Genomic DNA, 22508 nt, shown 5'->3' on the forward strand with positions numbered 1-22508 from the left:
TTCCCTCTACGGAGGCCTGAGTAGACCAGGCAGCTGTAGTAGCTGCGCCCCGGTTGAATGGGCCGTGATATGCCTGGGATCTCGCAGTGACTGAGACTGGTATGCCAGAGAAATACAAACTCTAATCCACCTGCGTATTGTGGTTGAAGAAACCTTCTGACCTAGTGATGAAGGGTGATAGGACACAAACAGAGCCTCTGTTCTGTGGAAAGATGAGGTTCTCTGTATATAACAATATAAGCCCTGCGCACATCCGATTTGTTCCACTGAACCTCTATGTCATTAGATGGATTAGGACAGAAGTCCGGCAAAACTATTTCCTGAGATCTAGGATATAAGGACTTGACCTTAGGCACGAAGGAGGGGCCTAGCCTAAGGGTTACCCTGTCCTTATGGAACGTACACAGGTCCTTCCTCACTGAAGAGTAGCTAGTTCAGATATCCTTCTCGCTGAAGTTACAGCAACAAGAAATTCCACCTTCATCGATAACTGTTTAAACAAACCAGTGTCAATAGTTCAAAGGGTGCGAAACAAGAGCCTATAAACCTGATGAAGATCCCACGAGGGATATCTATGTACAGTTGATGGTCTGACGTTGTTAGCTCCTTTTAGGAAGGAGCGTATCATAGGGTAATGTGTTAAGGATTCATTGCCACAGGAAATAACTGTGGCAAGTGCTGCTACCTGCCTGCGGATGGTGCTTGTGGAAAGCCCTTTGTCTAGACCATCCCTCAGGAACTCCAAGATAACTGGCATTGAAACCGCCAAAAGGTCAATTTTTCGAACTGAACACCAATTACAGGAGTCTCTCCATGTGGCATCGTATATTCTATTCGTCGAGGGTCGCCTGGATTGCTGAATCATAGCTATGACCCTTGACGAATATGAGTCTCAGCCTAAGGCCTGCCTCTCAAGTGCCAGATGGTTAACTGGAGTCATTGACGGTCTGGATGGCGTAGTTCCCCCTGAATGTGGGAGATGCGATTTGCTGGGATCCTCCATGGAGATGATGCGGAGAGCTCCATCAGGTCGGCGACCAAGAGCGTCTTGGCCAATGCGGCGCAACCAGGAGGACCTCTGCTCGTTCGCGAAGGATCTTCCTGATCGTGGCAGGAAGAAACGGCAGAGGAGGGAAGGCATAGAGCAGTTCCCTGGGCCAGGGAGTGCGGAGCGCATCTGTTCCCTCCCCTGATGGAGATGGGAACCCGGAAAGGAATCTGGGAAGTTGTGAGTTGGTGGGGGAGGCAAAAGGTCTAAGGTTGGGGAACCAAACCTGTCCACAATCTCTCTGAACACCTTCGGATCCAGCTGCCATTTGGAATGGTCCATGGTTGCTCAGTTCAGTGAGTCTGCCTGCTGGTTGGTCACTCCGGATATGCGCTCCGCCCTGATGGAGGCAAGATTCAGTTCCGCACAGGACCCCAGCAATTTGGCCTCCTGCATGAGAGGCCTGGACATTGTCCCCCCTTGTCTGTTGACGTGGGCCTTGGCTGTAATGTTGTCGGTTAAAATCAGGACATGTTGGTGAAAATCAGGACATGTTGATGAATCCCTTTAGGGCCATATGTATGGCTCTGAGTTCCAGCCAGTTTATATTGTTCTTTAGGTCCTGTTTGGACCACCGACCTTGAGCCCAGTGCGTGTGGAGGTGTGCCCCCACCCAAACAGGCTTGCATCTGTGGTAATGGTAATCCTGTCTGGTTCTAATACTGCTCCCCGTGACAGCGCCGGGGAGTCCCACCATTGAAGGGAGTTCAAGTCTCTGAAATGGAAGGAGAAGCCATGTAATTCTCTGGCGTGGAGGCGTGCCCATGGCACAATTTGCATGCAGGACACCATCTTCCCCAGTAGCTGTGATAGGGAGGCCAATGTGACTACTCTGGCCTTTTGGATCCGACGTACAAGAGTCTGAATAGAGTTCCTTCGGTCCTGAAATAGGTAGACCGTACAATTGTCCATGTCTATAACAGCGCCCAAATGGAGGAGCCGGGTTGTTGTATGACTTTTCTGGAAATTAACAGAAAACCCGTGCTCCTGAAAGATCTTGATGGCTAGGGCGAGGTCTGACTGAGCGTTTCGGAATGATGATGACTAAATTAGTATGTCATCTAAATAGCATTGAATTCTGATTGGAATTTGTCTAAGGTGGGCTGCGAGCACTGCCAGTACCTTGTAAATACCCTCGGTGTCGATGAGAGGCCAAATGGTAGGGTTCTGTACTGGTAGTGGGCATAGCTGAATCTGAGGAATTTGCGGTGGTTAGGAAACATGTCTCAGTTAGGTCTATTGAAGTAAGAAAGTCACCTTGCCTCATGCTGGCCAGGATTGATTGAAGTGGTTGCATCTTAAACTTCTTATACCTCAAGTAAGGTTTAGATCTTTCAAGTCTAAGATTGCCCTCCAGCCCCCCAAGTCTTAGGGATGACGAAGAGGTTTGAGTAAAACCTTCGTCCTTCTTGGTCTTGTGTACTGGTTCAATTGCTCATATTTGTAATAAATGAGCTATGGCCTCTGACATAAAGTCAGCCCTGGACCTGCTCGTTGGGATAGGGCAAGAGCGGAATTTGTCAGGTGGTTGAGAACAAAATTCTAGTCTCAAACCTTGCGTGACAGTGTCTAACACCCATGCATCTGTAGTGATGGTTGACTGCCCAAGTGCTGGAATAAGGGGCCAGCTGGCTTCCTATGAGAAGTGAGACTGTGAGATCACTTGCCTCATTTAGACGAATGGCCCCTCGGCCTTGAAGGGGCCGCTTGGCCTGGATCTGTGGTCTGCTTCTGCATGCTGAACAATCCTGCTGTCGTTCTTGTCTCTGAAAGGAATAGAGGGATGCCTGGGCCCAGTCCCAGGATAGAGCTGGTCGAAAGGCAGCCTCCTGTAACTGCTCTGTGACATGAGTTAACCAGAGTTTTACGTTTGTCCTTACCTTCAGTTAAGTATGGTTCTAGTGCCTTACCAAAGAGATGTCCACCTGTGTAAGGTTTAGAGGCCAGACGCCAGTTGGTTTTGGTGTCTGCTCGCCAATTCCTGGGCCAAAGGAGCCTTCGTGCTGAGATGTCTGCAGCGATGGTCTGGCAGTGTATCTAGCCATGTGCAGAGAAGCGTCGGCTAGGTACTGGGATGTAGCCACTAACTTACCCAGATTTTGGTGAGCTCTGAGCTGGTCCGGAGGGATCCTGTCTTGGAGCTCACATAACCCAAGGGCTGAAGCCCTGGCGAAGAAGGCCATGGACGTTGCTGCCTTTGTTGCCCAGGCTGATGCCAGATGGGAACTACGCAATGCGGAGTCAATCTTTTTATCCTCCACCCTAAGTGCCTCATTTATGTCCCCAGGGATGTTAGCATTGGGAAACAATGAGTTCAAGGCTCATCAATCTCAGGAATCTCCAATAGGGAGGCCAGAGAACGGGCAACATTGAATAATGTTCCTCTACTGCACCGGGGCTTAAGAAGGATCCTAAGTTCTCCCATTGTTCTTGAACTATATTCAGAAAAGGGGGAGGGCAGGGAATATTGTTCTGCGAGACTAAGAGCTCGGTGTATATGGTGTGGGGACCCTTGGACATTGTAGGTGGGGTCTCCTGTTCTTGGGGGAGGTTTGCAGTAGTGCAGGCCCTGAGTAGCAGGGAATTAAAGAATGAATGGTCAAAGAGACCGACAGGAGGGGTGGGGTCAGAGGGAGTGATGCCCTCGTCCTCAAACAAAATCAGGCCAGATTGTTCAGCCCCTGTAGATTCCAAATCTGATGAGGGATCCTCCATCAAATCTGGAGATTGTGGATGATACATGGCCTGGGGGGGTGGCTGTGGGGTGTTGGAGGCTTTGTCAGCCTGTCAGCCTGCTAGGCTACAGGTTGGGATGAAATAAAATAGGAATACACAGTCTTCTGCTCCAGGAGCGAAGAAAAAACGCGTCTTAGAGCAAAGAGACTAAGTCTAAAACTGGGGTGCAGTTGGCACAGAGGGGGCGGTACTAAATTTCAGACTTAGTCTAATTGGAGCAGATAGATTAAGACAACCCATCCATGGGTTCTCCATCCAATCATGCTGGAGAAGCAGGATTTCTCAACCAACATCACTGATATCTGCATTTTGTGAAAACCCTCTGGTGTATGTTGAACATTACCATTTCTATGCCACTTCTGATATTAAGCAATATCAGAATATTGTAATAGTGCTTGACACTTGATTTTCACTAGAAATTCATAGCCATTATGGAGATAACAAAACAGAAAACCTTACCTTGCCTCACTAAAAGAAAAGCATCATACAAAATTATAGAATGATGCCTAAGGACTAGAAAAGTCTGATAATTTCTGCTTTATACAATTTAAATATATTACCAGAAAATCTCGAGTTGACAGTGATTTCAAAAAGAAATAATCGATGTTTTGCAATCAACTTGTGATAGAAATCAGTGCGTATTGCCCTGTGATGAATAACTATTAGAAACACACTGCAGCAATTTCATCAAGGCCAATTAACACCTGAAGCCAAGAATTTCTGTAATGAAAGCCCCAGATCATTATTACATCAGATGTTGTATTTCAGTTTTGATTTCTCCCTCTCAATTTTGCCAGTTATGAAACTTTATTTAATAATAATACAGCATATTCAGATACACAAACACTCACACACATCTGCACACCCACACAAACATGCACACTTCTCTTTTAAGAAGTACATCTGTGATGTTTTATTATTATATTAGTCTTATTATAATAATTTTATTTAATTTAAAAGAAATGTGTATTTCTAAATAAAATGTTACTGTATCTATGAATTAAAAGATAATTACTGAAGCTATGCAATTATTGCTCAATATATTAATAAATGTTCTGAGTAGAGTATATTAACTTTATGAATTATATATTTTATAATTTTATAATATGTTTATGAAACATTTAAATGCTTGAGTTTAATGCTCCATAGATGAATGTTTAAACAAGAAAAAAGAATCACCCCTAAAATAAAAGAAATATTTAATATATGACTTCCCTCTTTTTAGTACTCTAACTGAATTGCAATATCTGTGAAACTGTAGTCTATATGATTTTATTTTATTGTACAATATGTAACATTGTTTTCTTGCTTGAAAATAGTGGAGCATCTGTTTTAGATGAATACTTACACTGTTGGTTTTGCCATTGCTGCATAGTCTCCAAATTTCAGATCAGTTTCATATGGTATTATATATTTTTGCAATACTTTGGGGAATTTTTACATGTTCATCACATGATAGACTGTTCCTTCTGTTTTTGAAAAAAAACATTTAGTTCTGGTTGATTTGTCTACTTTGGTAATTATTGATGAGCTGTCTATTCTCTGCAGAACATTTTATACCAGTCACTCTCAAAATTTGACTTGGAGTGAATTTATAGATTGTTCCATAGTTCTTCCCATTGCTTTATTGTAGTTTTCTCTTTAAATATTTGCATTCAATTTATCATTCATATTTGTATGTGTTTTCTATATCATATCTAAGTATGAATGTGAGTGTGTGTGTGTGTGTGTGTGTGTGTGTGTCAGTTAGCTCTCTCTCTATGTATCTCCTAATTGGTAGTCTTGATTCTGTATAAGTATTTCAAATTCTGTCACTTTGTTTAACGTTCTCATCTCATTTTTGAACTCAGTTATTACTCTTTCAGAAATCTGTAAATGTGTCATCTGTGATATGTTCTGGCTTTTGCTAAATAATTTTTGCAGTGTTGTTTAACTATTCATGGTGTCTGGATTGACCATATTTGTGTATGCAATTATAGGTAGTTCTGAATTAATGTTTGTTTGTACAGTGAACATTCAAAGTTAGCATTGAACAAGGGGTACTTACAATGGGTTCCGTGTAGTTGTGGCTGTCACAGCTTCCCCATAGCCATGTGATCTCAATTTGGATGTTTGGCAACTGTCTTGCAATTGTGACATTACAGCATCTGATGGTTATGTGATCACAATTTTCAACCTTTAATGCATTGCTTCCAATTAAGTAAAGTCAATGGGGAGATTGGCAGGAAATTCCAAATGATAGCCACAGGACTGTGGGAGGCTGCTTAATGATTTGCCTAATGATAACACCTGCCAGAATTGCCATTAGTCAGCATAGTCACATGACACCAGGCCTTTCACAAATATATGACAGTGCAAAGAACAACTGCACTTTTGGAATACAAACCTGATACCAATCTTCACTATAATGTGGTTTAAATATAACTGTCCGAGTGCAACTGAAAGAAGAGTTCCAAGCAAATCTACAGCTCTCAAGAGGACAAGTTTGGGGCTTTTTTTCTTCATGGATATTAACAATATTGAGAATTCCTTGAGAAAAAGGGATTTGATTGACATTCCAGTGAACAAAAAGATTTTAATTGCACACAAATTATCTAAACTTCACTGTCTTTTGCTTCTTTGGATTGCACTCTTTTCCTCCTGGGAATTTGGACTGCATTCCACAATAGCTAACCATGAGAAACAGCCTGTTCTGTAATGTAGTTTGAAATTTGAAAGAGCAAGGTCTCTATATTTTGAATCTTGTAAAATTTTAAGTTATTTTTTTTTGTTCTACATAAACAGAAATAATAAACAGCTTTTATTGTTTCTTGCCATTCATGTAAAGTTTTCTCCAGGAACTGGAATTGATGCTATTTGACACAGATAATTTATTTGGGGGAATACATTCATTTTAATAATTGCAATTATATTACTCCTTAGTATTGTATCATTCCCATAATATCTGCTCAGGAAAACCCAAGTGACATCATCATCTCACTCATTGCTTCCTGTAAGAAGAGCTGCTAAATTAGCTGCTTGCAGGAACTGTGAAGGGAGATGACATTTCCTAATTTACTTTCCATCCCTGTGATAGCACTTAAAGAGATGCAAGACAGTTGCAATGTGAGGCTATTCGGAAGGCATATTATCTTGCAGAAACCCGGGCTTCATGGGTTTTTGTTAGGTGGCAACTTATATATTAGATTAAGAGATAATTATTGATGGTGTCATTAAGACCTAGGTCCCATTTTCATTCATCCTTTTCCCTTTCCTGAAGCAAAGATACCAGTAATGTAATCATGAGGACATTATAAAAAGAACACATCACCATTGATTTTGATAAAGACAGTCATTGTTTCATTAGGCTACCCTGATTATTGTAAATGTAATATCTGATGCTGTGTACTTGTAAATGCAGTCATTTATGCAAGCAATAATATTGTTTGCCTTACTTAATCTTCTGTTCTCTTTGAACTGCAGTGAAATTGTAGCTGTCAAAATTACAAATGTGTTGGTTATCGTTAAGTAGTACCCTACTTAAATCAGACCATAACTCCATGCACCATGCAGACCATAAGATTAGACACCTTGAAATGCAACTAATAAATCAACTTATATATTGTATAGGACATCCTTTAGATTCAAGAGAGTTACAAGATAGCTCAGGACAGGACTGTGCTGCCGCTGCATTTTACCAAGGGTTGTTCATCATAATAAACTACATAATTTTCTCTACCTGATTATAGATTTGAGTAAATACAATTTGTTTGACACATCTTGTATGTTATGTAATTTGTATGTTATTTTGTTATTTTTATATTTGTATTTTGTAGTGTAATGTTTGTTATTTTGTTATTTTCTCAGGATCTTAGTGTTACCGGGATCATTCCACTACTCTATACTTTTAAATTCAGGTAGTCTTTGACATATGACTGTAACGGAGCCTGCTGATATGGTATGTCATGACGGTTGTAAATTGGAACAATGGTCATTAAATAAACCCATTGTACAGCCTGGTATCTTTTTGATGAAAACTGGAAGTAACTTCTGGTTTTTGACAAAACCATTGTAAAATGCAGCCAGGTGACTGTAGGACGCTGAAAATGGCTGTAAATGCAGCTGTGTGGCCAACACATGAAGTATGTTCATGTGGTCAGGGGGGGTACTGTCTCAGCTTTGGAACCAGTTCACAACTCCCTTGTTCTATGTAGTTCATAACTTCAAGCAGTTGCTAAGCAACCAGTTGTAAGTCAAGGACTGCTTGTAATCCACATAAGGACCAGAGATATACTTAGGCACTTCTTATGTTAAAACTTAACTCATAGTATTGAAGTATGTCAATCTGGGCTTTAGTTGCATACCATATTTTTCTGGGATATGTATGTTTTTCTGGGATGAATTAATCTTCAACCAAGCAGTGGTGTGTTAAATGTATGACAATCAGCTCTGCTAACTGTTTTGAGCCCCCCACATCATGCCATAAGCTTCAAAATAACTGATAGACATTAGGTTCAGTTCTTTCAATCAGCTCAAAAAATTCCAGAATATTGCACAATTGAACATACCACTCTGTGTGAAAAGTGGCTTGTGTCATAAAAGAGTAACACTATGTCTGTATATTATATATTGAATGAATTCATTCAAATCCAGCAGTGGATTGGTTAATGCATTTAAATGAACAAATAAAATGAATGTTTCTAAACTATACGAAACTCTTATCTGTTAAAATATTCCCAGTCTTTAGTTAGTTTGCATATATCGTATGTTGTATGTGTTTAGTTTGACATGGTTTTGTTTGTTTTGCTTAGCCATGACTTGGAGGTTGTTTCCTGAAAAATATTTTGAACTAGATTTCACTTTTACATTTTACTGTTTGAACTGCCTGTTGATAAAATGTGGCTATTTGCCCGGTAAAATTGAAACAGATGATTCATTTCATTTAAATCATACTTGGCTAATATCAGGTAGTAAATAACTTCTGGCATGGTTGAAACTTTTTCTCATTAAAAATGTATCAGTGATATTTTTATCCACTGAGCTGGTGGTGTACATATGGCTTTATGAAATGATAAAGGGAGAAAAAGGCATTCTATGGTGGTGAATAAAAGGAAGGGAAGTCTGCTTCCATATACCGTATATATGATTCAGGCATATGATTCATCACACAGTCAGCCAGGTGTTCAAACTAGATTTGGCATTTTTGTCTTACCTATCAAGTCCTTTCCAAGAACCTGGGATAGGTAGATATGGATGTTTGATGATGTTAGAGATATCATTACAGTATGTAAGCTCTTTTGCCTTTTGCAATTGACTGATGATGAATTTGTCAATGCCAATGGTGTTCAAGTGGTGTTGCAGTTGTTTTGGTATTTCATCCAAGGTGCCTATTATTATTGGTATACTCTTTGCTTTCTTTTGACATAGTTGTTATACTTTTGTTTACAGGCCTCTGTAAGAAGCACAAGCTTCTTATCTCCAGACCTAGGGAATTAGAAATCAGTAATAAAGTATATCTTTCCCTTAAAACGTGTTGGTTTGTTGCTCTCCCCCAGTTTTCCCAGCCACCATTTTGTGCCTTCTTATTCCTTGATTGAATCATTTCTTTTAAGTTGCAAACTCTACATTACAATGACAGGCCTGGAATTAGCTACAGGTTTGGGTTATTTATCAGTTCCAGTAAGATTCCAGTCCAACAAGTTTATTGTTTCCCACCAAATTCTTTTGGATTTGAGGAAGCTCTGAATGGACTTGATAAACCTGACAGGGAAGGTATTATTGATGAGACCCTGGCTTGATGAGAAGAACAAAATCTTTGCAGGCTGATAACTACTGAGATCTTCAGGTTTGAAACAATAGGCACATTATTCCACAGTCACTAGTCTCCAGTACTAACTCTTTATATATTATAATTTGTACAGTATATAAATCCTTGACCTGTACTTGATATGATACATAAATCAATTGGTTTCTAGAGCTTCTGCTTTTACATGGCATAGCTATACAGATCTATAGATTAAAAATTAGATTAGAAACTGCATGTTAAATACACTTTCCATATATTTTAGTACTGGGACTTATACTGTTGTAGAAACTTCAGTTTTTAAAGACTCTGTATGCAAATAAGGAAAACAACAAATCTTTGAATCCTAGGAAGGGAAAGGAAGTACAACATGAGAAATATCAGACCTGACAATATAAGTAGTCTTCAACAATTCATTTAGTGACCATTCAAAGTTACAACGGCACTGAAAAGGTGATTTAAGACCATTTTTCACACTTATGACAGTTGCAGTGTCCTCCCCCCAAAATTCAGATGCTTGATGATTAATTCATATGAGAATTTCAGTTTCCCTGGATCGTGTGATCATCTTTTGTGTCTTTCTAACAAGCAAAGTCAATGGAGAAGCCAAATTCACTTAACAACCATGTCACTAACTTAACAACTGCAGTGATTCACTTAACTGTGGCAAGAAAGGTCATAAAATGGGGCAAAATTTACTTAAATATTTCACTTTGCCACAGAAATTTTGCACTCAAGGACTACCTGTATGTTGTTTACAGTTGTTTACATTGGGTATATACAAAGTAAGAGTTGTGAATTGAAACATCATAGAGAAACAGATTAGATACAAAGCCTTGTTGAATAGATCTATAAGGATTCAAGAAAGAATGTAAATTGATTCTGGTAATACCTTATAAATCACCCACTCAAGAAGACAGTATTTGAATGTGCAAAGCTTTCTTGAAAAAGATTAAAACTTGATGAAACCATAATAGGAATGGAGGATTTCAAATGTCAATCTGCTGGAACTCAAATTCTGCTAAAAATGGATTGCCTAAGTTTCCTTGCTGTTATCTTCATCTTTTAGAAGTACAGATAGGAACAGGGAGATCTGATTATCTGGGATGACCTGGTGAAAGCAAAATTGTAGGAATTTTGAGGGGAAATGGCTATCTGATCTTGAATCTGTAAGGGGAGAGAGAGAGAGAGAGAGAGAGAGAGAGAGAGAGAGAGAGAGAGAGAGAGAGAGAGAGAGAGAGAGAATCACCACTCTTCCTAGCCTTCAGGAAAGAGCTCAGATAGAGGGTTTCATGGCTAAAAATCTTTGAAGAAAAAAGTTGAAAAGAGAAATTCTGAAAGCTGAAATAATGAGAACATCATTACAAAATATTCCTGTCAAGAAGCCAGTGTGGCTGCACAGGAGCTCTCTCTAACACTGAGAGGTAAAAATGACAAGTATTAGAAATGGATAACTAATGATGACTGTAATAGAATAGTACATCTAGAAAATAATGCATTTTTGTGAATTGACAATAGTTACATGCTATCTCTTTAAAATGGTTTTTGCAGCAGATGATAGAGCAACAATGCCTTATCATATTTCAGTACTACATTTCCTTCTTTCCTTCCTTTCTCCCTCCCTCCCACCCTCCCTCCTTCCTTCCCACCCTCCCTCCTTCCCTCCCAATTCCAGCAGATTTTTGGTGGGTTTGGATTTGCTTTAAAGCAGATAAAGAAGTGGGAAAATCCCTGTTATTGACATCAAACAACCCAAAAATGTAGTGATTGCCTTTTTTGTTGTAACTTTATTGGATTTAAAATTCCGCAGTACAATCTGGCCATTTTAAAGTATACAAGAAAAATAAGATCCTAGGCCTCCATAAAAAAAATAGTAAAAAATCAGAAAAGAGGAATGCTCATAAATACTGATATATACTACAGTAAGATATTTATAATTTCCTGACTCTACAATTAATAATCTCTGATACATATTTTATAATTCTGTGGCAGACATCACATGAATTGCATTGACACAACATCTTTGTCCTCATGAGGGCAAAAAGCAAATAAAATGTGAGACTGTCAGGCTTTTCTAACCTAGACTCGGCAGTAAATCTTTGAATTCCAGAAAATAAATTGTTCAGTTTAGCTCTTTAGTTTGATTTGTCAGAAGACCCACAGACAAAGCTTAACTAGAGTGCAATCTTGATTGTTGTGCACCACCCAAAGTCACTTTTGGTAAGATGAGTGATAATTTAAATAGTCACTCATTCTTTATATTTTATTGTTTATTTTATAAACAAATTTTTTTTTGCTGCAGACGAAAAATGAAGCCATGTACGAAAGCCGATTGCCACTGCTATAGCTAAGGCTTTTACACCTTCAGAAGTTTAAACTTGTGGTTCCTTCTCCCTTCCTTTTGAACGAATGGATAAACATGATGTTTAATAACTCTGATGCCAAGTAATGTTTGAACCTATAGAAGCTGTCTCTGTCCAGGGAACTGCCTCAACCTTTACGATTTGTCCGTTGTAAAATGTAACTCCTTTGCTAAACAATGATCAGAAAACGCAGTGAGATAGACAACAAAAATAAGCTGAATTCAAATAAAATTCACCAAAAGTCTGATTCCTCATTTGAAATGATCTGTATTTTCATTCAAGTCAGACGAAATAGTCAGATGCCTACACATTCTCATTTACTGATTTACTGACTTCAAAGGAGAGGGGGGAAAGGTAAAAATGTTATCATTGTACTTACTCTATTTATTTTTACCTTGTCTTTATTATTTTTATAAAAAAGACAAAAAACATACCTAATATTCCTTGCTCTTCCCATTTTTCCTGCAACAACAACCCTGTGAGATAATAATAATAATAATAATAATAATAATAATAATAATAATAATAATAATAATAATAATGTTGGAAGGGACCTTTGAGGTCATCTAGTCCAGTGGTTCTTAACCTGGGCGATATTGCCCCCCAGGGGGTGATTTCGTTTTTTAGGGGGATGATAGAATGAAAAGAGGCGGCGTGGGGGTGAAGGAACGAAAAGGGGGCAATATGGGGGCGATGGAGCGAGAGGTTTGGGGAACACTTTTGAGTCTTCCCCTACGGCTCCGAGCTCCGCCATTTTCAGAAACAGACAGAGAGATGCACTTGTGCCTCTCTCTCTCTCTCTCTCCCTCCCCCCCTCTCTCTCTCGGATTTGCTCTCTCTCAGATTTTGTCCCCTCGCAGGGCTCCTTTTTGGCCCTGTGCCCGGGTGCCCTGCCCCCTGGAAGAAGCATGGCCAGGAAGTCCCTTTCCCTGGCTGACCCCATCCGTCCAAGGTGCACGTGTCCGGTGAACCGTGTGGGGAGTGCCTCCAGCTGTGACAGGGGGTCTTCTGCTGCCTCCTGCCCCCCCCACCCCTTCGTCACCGTCTGCCTTTAGTTCTCTCTCTCTCTCTCCTCACCTGGAGAAAGAAGGGGGAGGGAGGGAGAGGAAAGAGAGAAAGAGAGAGGGAGAAGGGAAAGAGAAAGAGAGAGAGAAAGAGGAAAGAGAGAGAGAGGAAGCACAAGTACCTCTCTCTCTCTCTCTCTCTCACACACACACACACACACACACACACACACACACACACACACACACTGAGTGGAGGAAGAGGACTGGCAGACCAAGGGCAGAAAGAGGGAGGGAGGGAGGGAGGGAGAGAGAGAGAGAGAGAGAGAGAGCTTTTGACATCTAAAATGAAGATAACAGTGAAGAAAGATATATATATATATATATATATATATATATATAATATAAAGGTAAAAAATGATATATGCAGTGTTATCTTCATTTTAGATGTCAAAAGGGTTTTGTGGCTCCCAGTGTTTTGTTTTCAGTGGTCATTACATTTAAGTGTCTTGAATAAATAAGATAATAATGAAATACATGTATCACGAAGTTTGGGAATAAAGTGACGGGTGGCACCAAAATTTTTCACACAGTTGAGATATGGGAAAAAAGACTGGAAATAAATTATTTGCATCGATATGTCCTGATGACAATTTTAAAGAAAACAAAACAAGGGTTTGCATAAATTGAAGAATTATTTCCTATGTTGTGATTGAGAGGTTATGTTGGGGGAGGGGGGCAATGACAATTTCCTCATTGGCTCAAGGGGGCGATTCGTTCAAAAAGGTTAAGAACCACTGATTTCTAGTCCAACCCCCTGCTCAGGCAGGAAACCCTATACCATTTTAGACAAATGGCTGTCCAGTCTCTTCTTAAAAACTTCCAGTGTTGGACCATTCACCGCTTCTGGAGGCAGGTTGTTCCACTGGTTAATTGTTCTAACTGATGGTTTGGGGTGGGAGAGAGTGACTGGCCCAAAGTTGCCAATCAGTTTTCATGCCTATGGAAAGACTAGAACTCATGATCTCGTGGGTTTTAGCTTGGTGCCTTATCCACTAGACAAAACTGCTCTCAATATGAATATTGGAAGCAGCAAAATGAGTACCTTAAATTTTTTCCTAGGGACTTTGCCTTCCAAAGGATATTTTAGAACTAAATCAGTATGAGGAATAATTTTCCATTATCCAAATTACTGTCTACATGTAGGCAAAGCAAAACAAACTGGCCATCAATTTAAATCATTACAGGTTGTCCTTGACTTACAACAGTTTGTTTAGTGACCATTCAAAATTACAATGGCACTGAGTAAAATGACTTATGACCATTTTTCATATTTGCGACCATTGCAGCATCTCCCATGGTCACGTGATTAAATTCAGATGCTTGGCAATTGATTCATATTTATGACGGTTGCAGTGTTCCAAGGTCATGTGATCAGCTTTTGTGACCTTCTGACAAGCAAAGTCAATGGGGAAGCCAGATTCACTTAACAACCATATTACTAATTTAAGAACTGTGGCAAGAAAAGTTGTAAAATGGGACAAAATTCATTTAACAAATGTCTTGCTTAGCAACAGAAATTTTGGGCTCAGTTGTGGTCATAAGTCGAGGACTTTTTGCATGTTACATCTATCCAACAAATCTGTCAAATGAATCTCTAAAATCTCTTGTTTTAATTGTTTGCTTCTATGCTTAAGCTCTTGCTGATGGGTTAGGTTGAAATTTTATTGTTGCTCTTGCCATTGCAAAACCTTTATATATTTATTCACTTAGAACTGGATGACCTTATGGATCTATAGCTATTGGATTTTCACTGTTATTTGCTTAATTATTCCCACTTTATACCTTAAGAAACCTTAATTCCAAGCTGTTTTTTAAAGGGATGTAGTTCTCAACAATAAACCTGTTCCTGGTACCAAGATAGATAAGTACAGTATAAAATTTGGATCCTGGCCAAATGCTGTTAATCTGCCGGTTTTTCAACTTGACTTCACCCTTCTAAAAAAAATAAAAGCCAGTTGTCACAATTGACTTAAGATATATCATAGGAAGCAGCAGTAATGTCCTATTGATCTTGCAGTTGCTCTTTTAACACAATTCCAAATAGTGTATGAAGCTTTATTGTTACATAAATCATTTACAGTTTTCTTATGTAGTGAATATTGTGAATTACTATTCTCTGTTTGCTATACAATGGCAAGAAAGTAAAGGGAATATGAAGTAACCAGAGAAAGAAAGAATTGAAAATAACAAAAGTGTGGTATAATAACTTTATTTAGGCATTATTTTATGTTCAGTTAATAATTTTGTATGAGCAATCCAACATACAAGGAAGGATGGATCTCTTCACTATTCCAGTTGTATTGAAGATTTAAGTCAATAGGTACATTTGCCTCTATAACTTCCAGTCTTTGTTTATATGTGAAAAATTCCATGAGCTCCTACATGAGTTCTACCTCATGAAAAGCAATAATACATAGAGATAGGATCCCCTCTGGAGATGCTGTGATGGCTCCCTCTGGTGCTGGTTTTGATGATGACAAAATAATTGGCTCTGGGGACATTTGAGAGGGACTATAGGAAGCACCAGGGGGACATGAAAGGCTCTGTGGCAGAATCAGATGGTCAGGGTGAAACCGTGCCAGGAACATCAAGGGAATCCAAGAGGGAGCAACTGGAAGAACAGCTGGCTGTGCAGGCTGGAAGAAAAGGCTCAGCTGCAGCTGTGCATTGCAAAAGAGAAGTTGCCACCCTGCCTGATTCTGGGTCTTGCAGAGTCAAGCAGTGGGAGGTGCAATGGAAGTCAGTGAGATTACTCATGAGGAGGTAGCCTCACCCCCTCCTAAGGAGCATATCAGTCAGCGCCTCTTTACCTTGACCCTGGAAACCTGGAGACAGGTTCATAATCCATCCGTGAATGCTCATTGCCTTGAACTGATTGAGACTGTGCTGCTGTTGTTGTGCCTTGCACAAATTGAAGTCAAGTTGCCATCATCATGGCTTATATCCATTGAAGTCAAGTTGCCTTCACTGTGCCTTGAACCTGCAAGAGTCAGGTTGCCTTCATCATGCCTTGAACCTATCAAAATCAAGTTGCCTTCCCCATGCCTGGAATCTGTAGAGTCATGGTTGCTTTTGGTGGTTGCTCTCACCCTGCTCATCGTTTATTAATTCATCTTTCTGGCATTGCTCCCCACACCATGCCTTAGGTGCAGAAGAGGTTGAGGCTTGCCTTGTTCCCATTGCTTTAGCTGTGTCCAGCCAGAGTTTTTGGAGAGGTCACTTGTAACTGACTCTAAGGACTGCACTATCCAGAGAGTGGGACCTGGGGAATGATTATGGGATTGGTTGTGTGAAATAAACATGCTTAACCCTGGGTCATGATGTGTATGTGTGGACTGGGACAGTACAGATGTGCTATAAGCATAGAAGTATCTCTCCCCTTATGTCACCAGCACAAATAGAAGAAAGAAAGACTTGCTCAGTTTCCCACTTTCTCGGACTCACACTTTCTAGTATGGTGCCTTAACAGTAGACCAAAGTGACTCATTTAACATTTTTTAATAAAATAAAAAAATCTATAGAATATTTAATAAATGGATATTAGAGTATGTTCAAAGAGACATATGGATTAAGGAAATGAAGTATCAATTACATACAAGGTAAAACATTTTTGCCATCTCTAGGTCACATTTACATAATTTAAAATATATAATTCATTCAAATTCATATTTCTTATCTATTTTACAATAATGCACATCTTCCAGAAGGAACTGAGGAGTTCATGCAGTTGTTGTACTTGTGGTAATCAAAATGTATCACTGCTCATGTGTTACTTTCCTATGCTCTAGTGGCTCCTTTTGAGACATAAATTATTTTGCATATTGATTGTGCTCTGGAAGGTCAGGAGTTATTGCAGATGCTCATGTTCTTTTCAATTATAGGCTACAGTTTGAAACTTAGAGCAAGACAATGAAAATGGATACTTTCTGCTTCTATAATTAAAATCAAAAACTACAAGGTTGGAAAGAAATTAATTTTTGCCAGTCATTCAATGATACAAAGGACTTACCTCTCTTTCTATACTAAAACAAGCATTTTTATACAAGAACCCTTATTGCAGTACTATTTAGAAAATTAGATCTCATATACCAATTTATGTGTATAATTTTCTATTTTTTTTACTACATTTAAATAGAAATAAATATTGGATGGCAATTGTGTAGCATGACATGAATGTAGATTTGTATAAGAAGTATGCTTCTGAAGTTTTTATATTTTCCTTGATGCTTTTATGAAAATTAAAAACATAGCACATGAATGTTTATATTAATTACAGAATTAATGAAACAAATGAGGTCAACTAACACAGTCATAAATTACCATGTAATATAGTAATCAGGCTTTTTTCATCTTTGCAATACTTGTGTCTGCAAAATGTATGTTTTGGAATTGAAATTCTTGGTAACTAAATTTTTTGAAGTGACTTTTGCTATATTGAATGAGAAAACATTGAGGAAGATACTGTCTTCATATTCTGTGGACAGTGATAAAAGTTGCCAGTTTTCTTTTAGAAGATAAATTAAAGTAAAGCTATCTTTTCCTTGAAATCACAACACAAGATCAATAATAAGAAAAAAGAGAAGGCATAGAGGAGAAAGTCCTTTCAGATAGGACCAGAAATTTTCAGCTGCTCAACAAGTAACTTTGTTCTCTAGATCATCCTATTACATTTTCAAATTTTTCATTTAGCGACACAATTGGGACCACCAAGTGAAGCAATTGCTAAGTGAAACTTAATTGGATGTACAATCTTACTTCAACTTTTATGTGCTTTACAGACCTCTGAAGGTTATAAATGCAAGGATTGGTTGCAAGGTTAACTTTTTGATCACCATTGTGATCAATCATTAAATAAGGACTGGGTATATTGCCTTTCTTCTCAGGTAGAAAAAGCCACCTGGCATGGAATCTCTGAGTTTCCAATGTGTGTGTGGGCCCTCTATATGTATAATAATTTTCATGTCATTACTCATTGATATTTACTACTTTATTTTTTAAAAAACCAGGAACCATGATGTAAGTGAAATTTGGCAGAACTTGATATAATATACAAAGGCAAGGAAGCAATAATTGGTTCTCAGAGATGTCTAAGAGCATTTCTCCATCTGATATAAACCCCAGAATCTTAAGTCTAGTTAATAACTTTAATGTATTTATCACTAAAACATATATGGAATGGATACATAACAGCCTGAATATGCTCTGATCAGATTTAGACAGTCTGTCCTTCATTTGTCTGACAGGAAAATGCCTACAAGTTACTGTAAGTCTTTGTATAGAAAAAATCCATTTGTTCTTTGGAGAACCTGGGGATTGAGAGAGAAAACTGCCTGGTGAAATAAAATCACAGCAATGGATGATATATGAACTTGCACTTAGATGGTTACATGTTGTAGTCAGAAAGCTACACTGAGTCACACCCTGTCAGAATCATTTTGTTGTCAGTTTAAAGGAAGAAAAACCTTGTTCTAACCTTGTTTTCTGGTTATATGATTGCGCATTGTATTGTTACAGGTTGCATTCTGACCTGTTCTTGTGTATATGAATTCACTCATTTATAGAAGGGATTAGGAACCTGTAGATGTCATTGCTGAAGAAATGGAAGGATATTGTCCACTTTTTCCTTTTTAAATTGCAGCTTCTGTTGCTTTCCCATCTCTAAAATAGTTTTTGATAAAGGCTTCAAATTGAAGAGGGAATTAGCAAAAATTAACCTTTCTTCTTGTAAGAGAGCCCAGTAAGCATAAATGTGCTCATGAATTATCTAAATTTAACCTATTGCCTCAGAAACTAAATTCAACTAGATACCACACATAATGAATCAATTGTTGACCATTTGTCATTTGTTTAGTTGCATGGATAAGAGTAAATATTAAATATTCAAGTAATATTTAAAATAAAACTGATTTTGACTTTTTGCTGAAACTAGAATAAAGGAATCGGTCTTTTATGGGTTTAATAATTAGAAAGAGTAAAATATGAGAATGGGTAGCTTCCAGCCTTCTTTACAGGAGTTACAAATAAAGAGGAAATAAGACATTTATTTGTATCTCCTATAAAGAAGTTTGGAAGCTATTTCTTTTTACCTTTTTCTCTTTCTTTTTTTTTCTGTTTTATTCATCCCTTTACTCCCCACCCCCTTAAATTACTAAATATATTCTTTTCATTTCAGGTCCACAGATTATGGTACAACATATGAAAAGCTAAATGACAAGATGGGACTAAAGACAGTGTTGAGTTATCTTTACGTCAGTCCTACTAATAAGAGAAAGGTAAGGAAACTATTTCTTACAAAGTGAAAAATAAAGAAGTCCATTTAATCATTTGACAGTTCCAAATCTAAATCAAGAACATAATGTTGAAGATTTTTTTTTTGCAAATATAACTTTCTGTACTTAGCATCTATTTCCTATAGTTAATATACCAATTAATCTGTAGTTTATATACCAATTAGCCTCTAAATTTCAATTCTTATGTCTGGGAATGAGCCTCCAAAATGTCATAGAATTTTCTTCGTGCAACTATGTAAGCACACACAGAACTGGTATAAGATTTTATACAAATCTAGAAAGTAGATACATCTACTTTTAGATTTTTTCTCTTAGTGTACCTTTGATTTTTGCTTTATCTAAGGGACCAATGGCTTTCATGACTAGTTTTCTTTTTCTAATGTGTTTGAAGAATTTTTTGTTATTTCTCTGTTATTCTGGCAATATGATCCCCATTTTTTTTTCTACTTCCCTCACTGTAACATTTTAAAAAGATTTTATACTGCTTGTTGTTTTAATCAGGGCAGATCCTCTACTTTCTAAATGATACTTTCTTGACCCTAAAAACTTTATTCCTCATGCAACTTCCCAGTATGGTTCATTTATTCTAAATTTTCTATAGAATTCCTAAAATTAGCTTCATTATGCCAATATGCTGCTTAGTTTTAGGCCATGAAGTTAGTTTAGCACTTCTAATTCAAAATAAGCTTATGAGCATATAATTAGATGTTAAGGTAGTTATATATGTTTTAATAATGCTTGCCTTTTTAATAGTAACTTTATTAAGAATTATAATTAGAACAGTAAAAACTAATGCAAACTGAAAAACTAAAAAAATAGAAACAGTAGATGCATAAAAGAAAAAAAAAGAAAAATAGAATGAGAAAGAGAGAAAAAAAATAAGAATTCAGTGAAGAACATTGAAAGAAATATATAAAGAAGTGACTTCCAATCTTCATTAAACAAGTATAAACAATTTTAGCAATTTTTCACCTTTTCTTAAAATACAATAAATGAAGTCTTCTTCTTGTTCAGAAGAGCCAGTCTATTTGCTGGATCTTCTTTCCACTGTAGTTGTTGGCTCTGCTTTTCATGGAGCCATCTGCAGTCTTCCATTTCTTCCCTGGAAATCAATCATACTCATTTTAACTGAAGGAGTTTTCAGTGAGATGACCCAAGAAGTAAAAAATAATGTATGATATGATCTTCTTCTGAACTATGACAAGCTCCACTCCTGGTAGTAGCCCATGGCAGCTTACGTTTATTAGTATAATACTATGGGGTTGTCATTTCATTGCATCTCCTGGTTAGTGAGATATAAATCAGGGCTTTTCAACCTTTTTACAGATGGTACCACTTTTAGGACATGACAATATTTGAGTACCACCAGTGCTTAGCAAGGTGTCAAAAACTTGATGACTAAAAAAAGGGGGGGAATTTGGGTTTTATTGATTAGATTCATTTGTTGTTATAGAAATGGCTACTTTATAATATTATGGAAAAGTAAAAAGTTGAGGTTCAATGTTAATGCTTCCTTCTATTGCAACAGAGGAAGTCTGTTATTTTTCCCTTCTCCTCCTCACTTCCTCCCCTTTTTCCTCCCCACCGTGTCCTACTATTTGCTTTTGTATTTTATTCTATAATCTAATAAAATATTACAAACTGTAGAAAAAAAGAAAAAAAGTACCAGCTTTAATTTCTTCAGTGGCTGTTCCTTTGCTGAATCACTTTCCCTTTGCATTGACAAATGTATGATAAATTTATCCATGTTTATTAATATGCACCACTACCAGCTAGCTCAGGAGTCTTCAAACTCAGCATTTTTAAGCAGTGCTTTTTTTGTAAAAAAAAAAAAAAAAAAAAAAACCAGTGCCGGAATTCACACGTCATATAACCCGCTTTGCCTACCCTACAAGGTTCCATCCAAAAAGTGCTGGAACTCCGTTCTGGACGTTCTATGACAAAAAAGCCCTGCTTTTAAGATTTGTGGACTTCAACTCCCAGAATTTCTCAGCCATCATGACTGATTGAGGAATTCTGGGAGTTGAAATCCACAGGTCTTAAAGTTGCTAAGTTTGTAGACCCCTGAGCTAGCTGGTCGGCCCTTCTTCCTCTCTTCCTTCTGAGTGTAGTAAGAATGCACCCTCCCATCTTTTCCCTGTATCCTTAAAGATAGGGCTCACAAAATAAAAAAACACATAAACTCCATTTTTTTCTTTAAGCTACCTCAGGCAAGTCACATGTCACAATGTTGCAATCTGAGACTGAAAGGCTCTGGCAATTTGCAAAAAGCTTTAGCCTTAAATTAAGCCTGTTTACCTTCAAGAAAACTTTCTAAAAGCTATAGACAGACTCAAGATAAGTGGGTAAAATTAATTACATTTGTTTAAAGGGATTAAACCTATGGAAGTCACTTTGGACTCATTGCTAGCCTAAAATACAGACTAAAATATTCCAATAATGAAAGCACACAAACTGAGCCTCTGAATTACAAAACGCTGTAAAAACTGTACAAAAATCCTTATGGTAACCTAATCAAACTGCCAGCTGATCCAGAACTAAATAAACCCACCTCCTTTCCAACATGCTTGTCTGCCGGCTTCAGCACTGATTGCATTCTCCTGGCTGAAGAAAATGAATCAGGGGATCTTTTCTTCCAGCAACAGCTGCTGCTTCTTCCCTGTCCCTGTTTCCTCCCTGCCTGCTGAGTTCTCCTCCTCTTTCCCTATTGTCTTTTTTCTCCTTTCCCGCCCAAACCACCTCCTTTTATAGCTTCTCCTCTCCTCTCCCTACCTTTTTCTTCAGTTCACCTCCAGCTCCATGCTGCTTCTGGAAGTGCCAATCAGCTGGAGCCAATCAGCTGAAGTCCTGCTGGCTCCTGGGGCTTCTGCCAGCCCAGACAGTCCTGCAGCTGCCTCTCCCTCAGGCTTGGGTCGCTTCAGCTCATTCCCCTCCCCCACTATATTTGTTTAGGATGGTCGCGTACCACCTGCCATGTGGCAAAGTACCACAGGTGGTATGCGTACCTCTGGTTGAAAAGTCCTGATATAGATAACATTATGTTAAGAGCTGTGGTGGCACAGTGGTTAGAATGCAGTACTTCAGGCTAACTCTGCTCAAATTGCCAGGAGTTTGATTCCTTTGATCCTGACTGGCTCCAGGTTGACTCAGCCTTCCATCGTTCTGAGGTCAGTAAAATGAGGACACAGATTGTTGGAGGCAATATGCTGACACTGTAAACCA

At 38.3% G+C, this 22508-nt stretch overlaps 1 protein-coding gene across 1 annotated transcript in view; it reads left to right on the forward strand.

Moving 5' to 3' along the window:
* Nucleotides 1–22508, forward strand: part of LOC120304818 (VPS10 domain-containing receptor SorCS3-like) — a 319187-nt gene that overhangs the window by 21176 nt on the left and 275503 nt on the right. Inside the window, exon 2 of the mRNA XM_039335790.1 lies at nucleotides 19169–19268. Coding sequence (XP_039191724.1) covers nucleotides 19212–19268 — 57 coding nt within the window. The 5' untranslated portion in view covers nucleotides 19169–19211. The remainder of the gene's footprint in view (nucleotides 1–19168; nucleotides 19269–22508) is intronic.

This window comes from Crotalus tigris, unplaced genomic scaffold, assembly GCF_016545835.1.
Source record: "Crotalus tigris isolate CLP2741 ecotype Arizona unplaced genomic scaffold, ASM1654583v1 scf7180000017659.2616968, whole genome shotgun sequence".
NCBI classification, from domain to species: domain Eukaryota; kingdom Metazoa; phylum Chordata; class Lepidosauria; order Squamata; family Viperidae; genus Crotalus; species Crotalus tigris.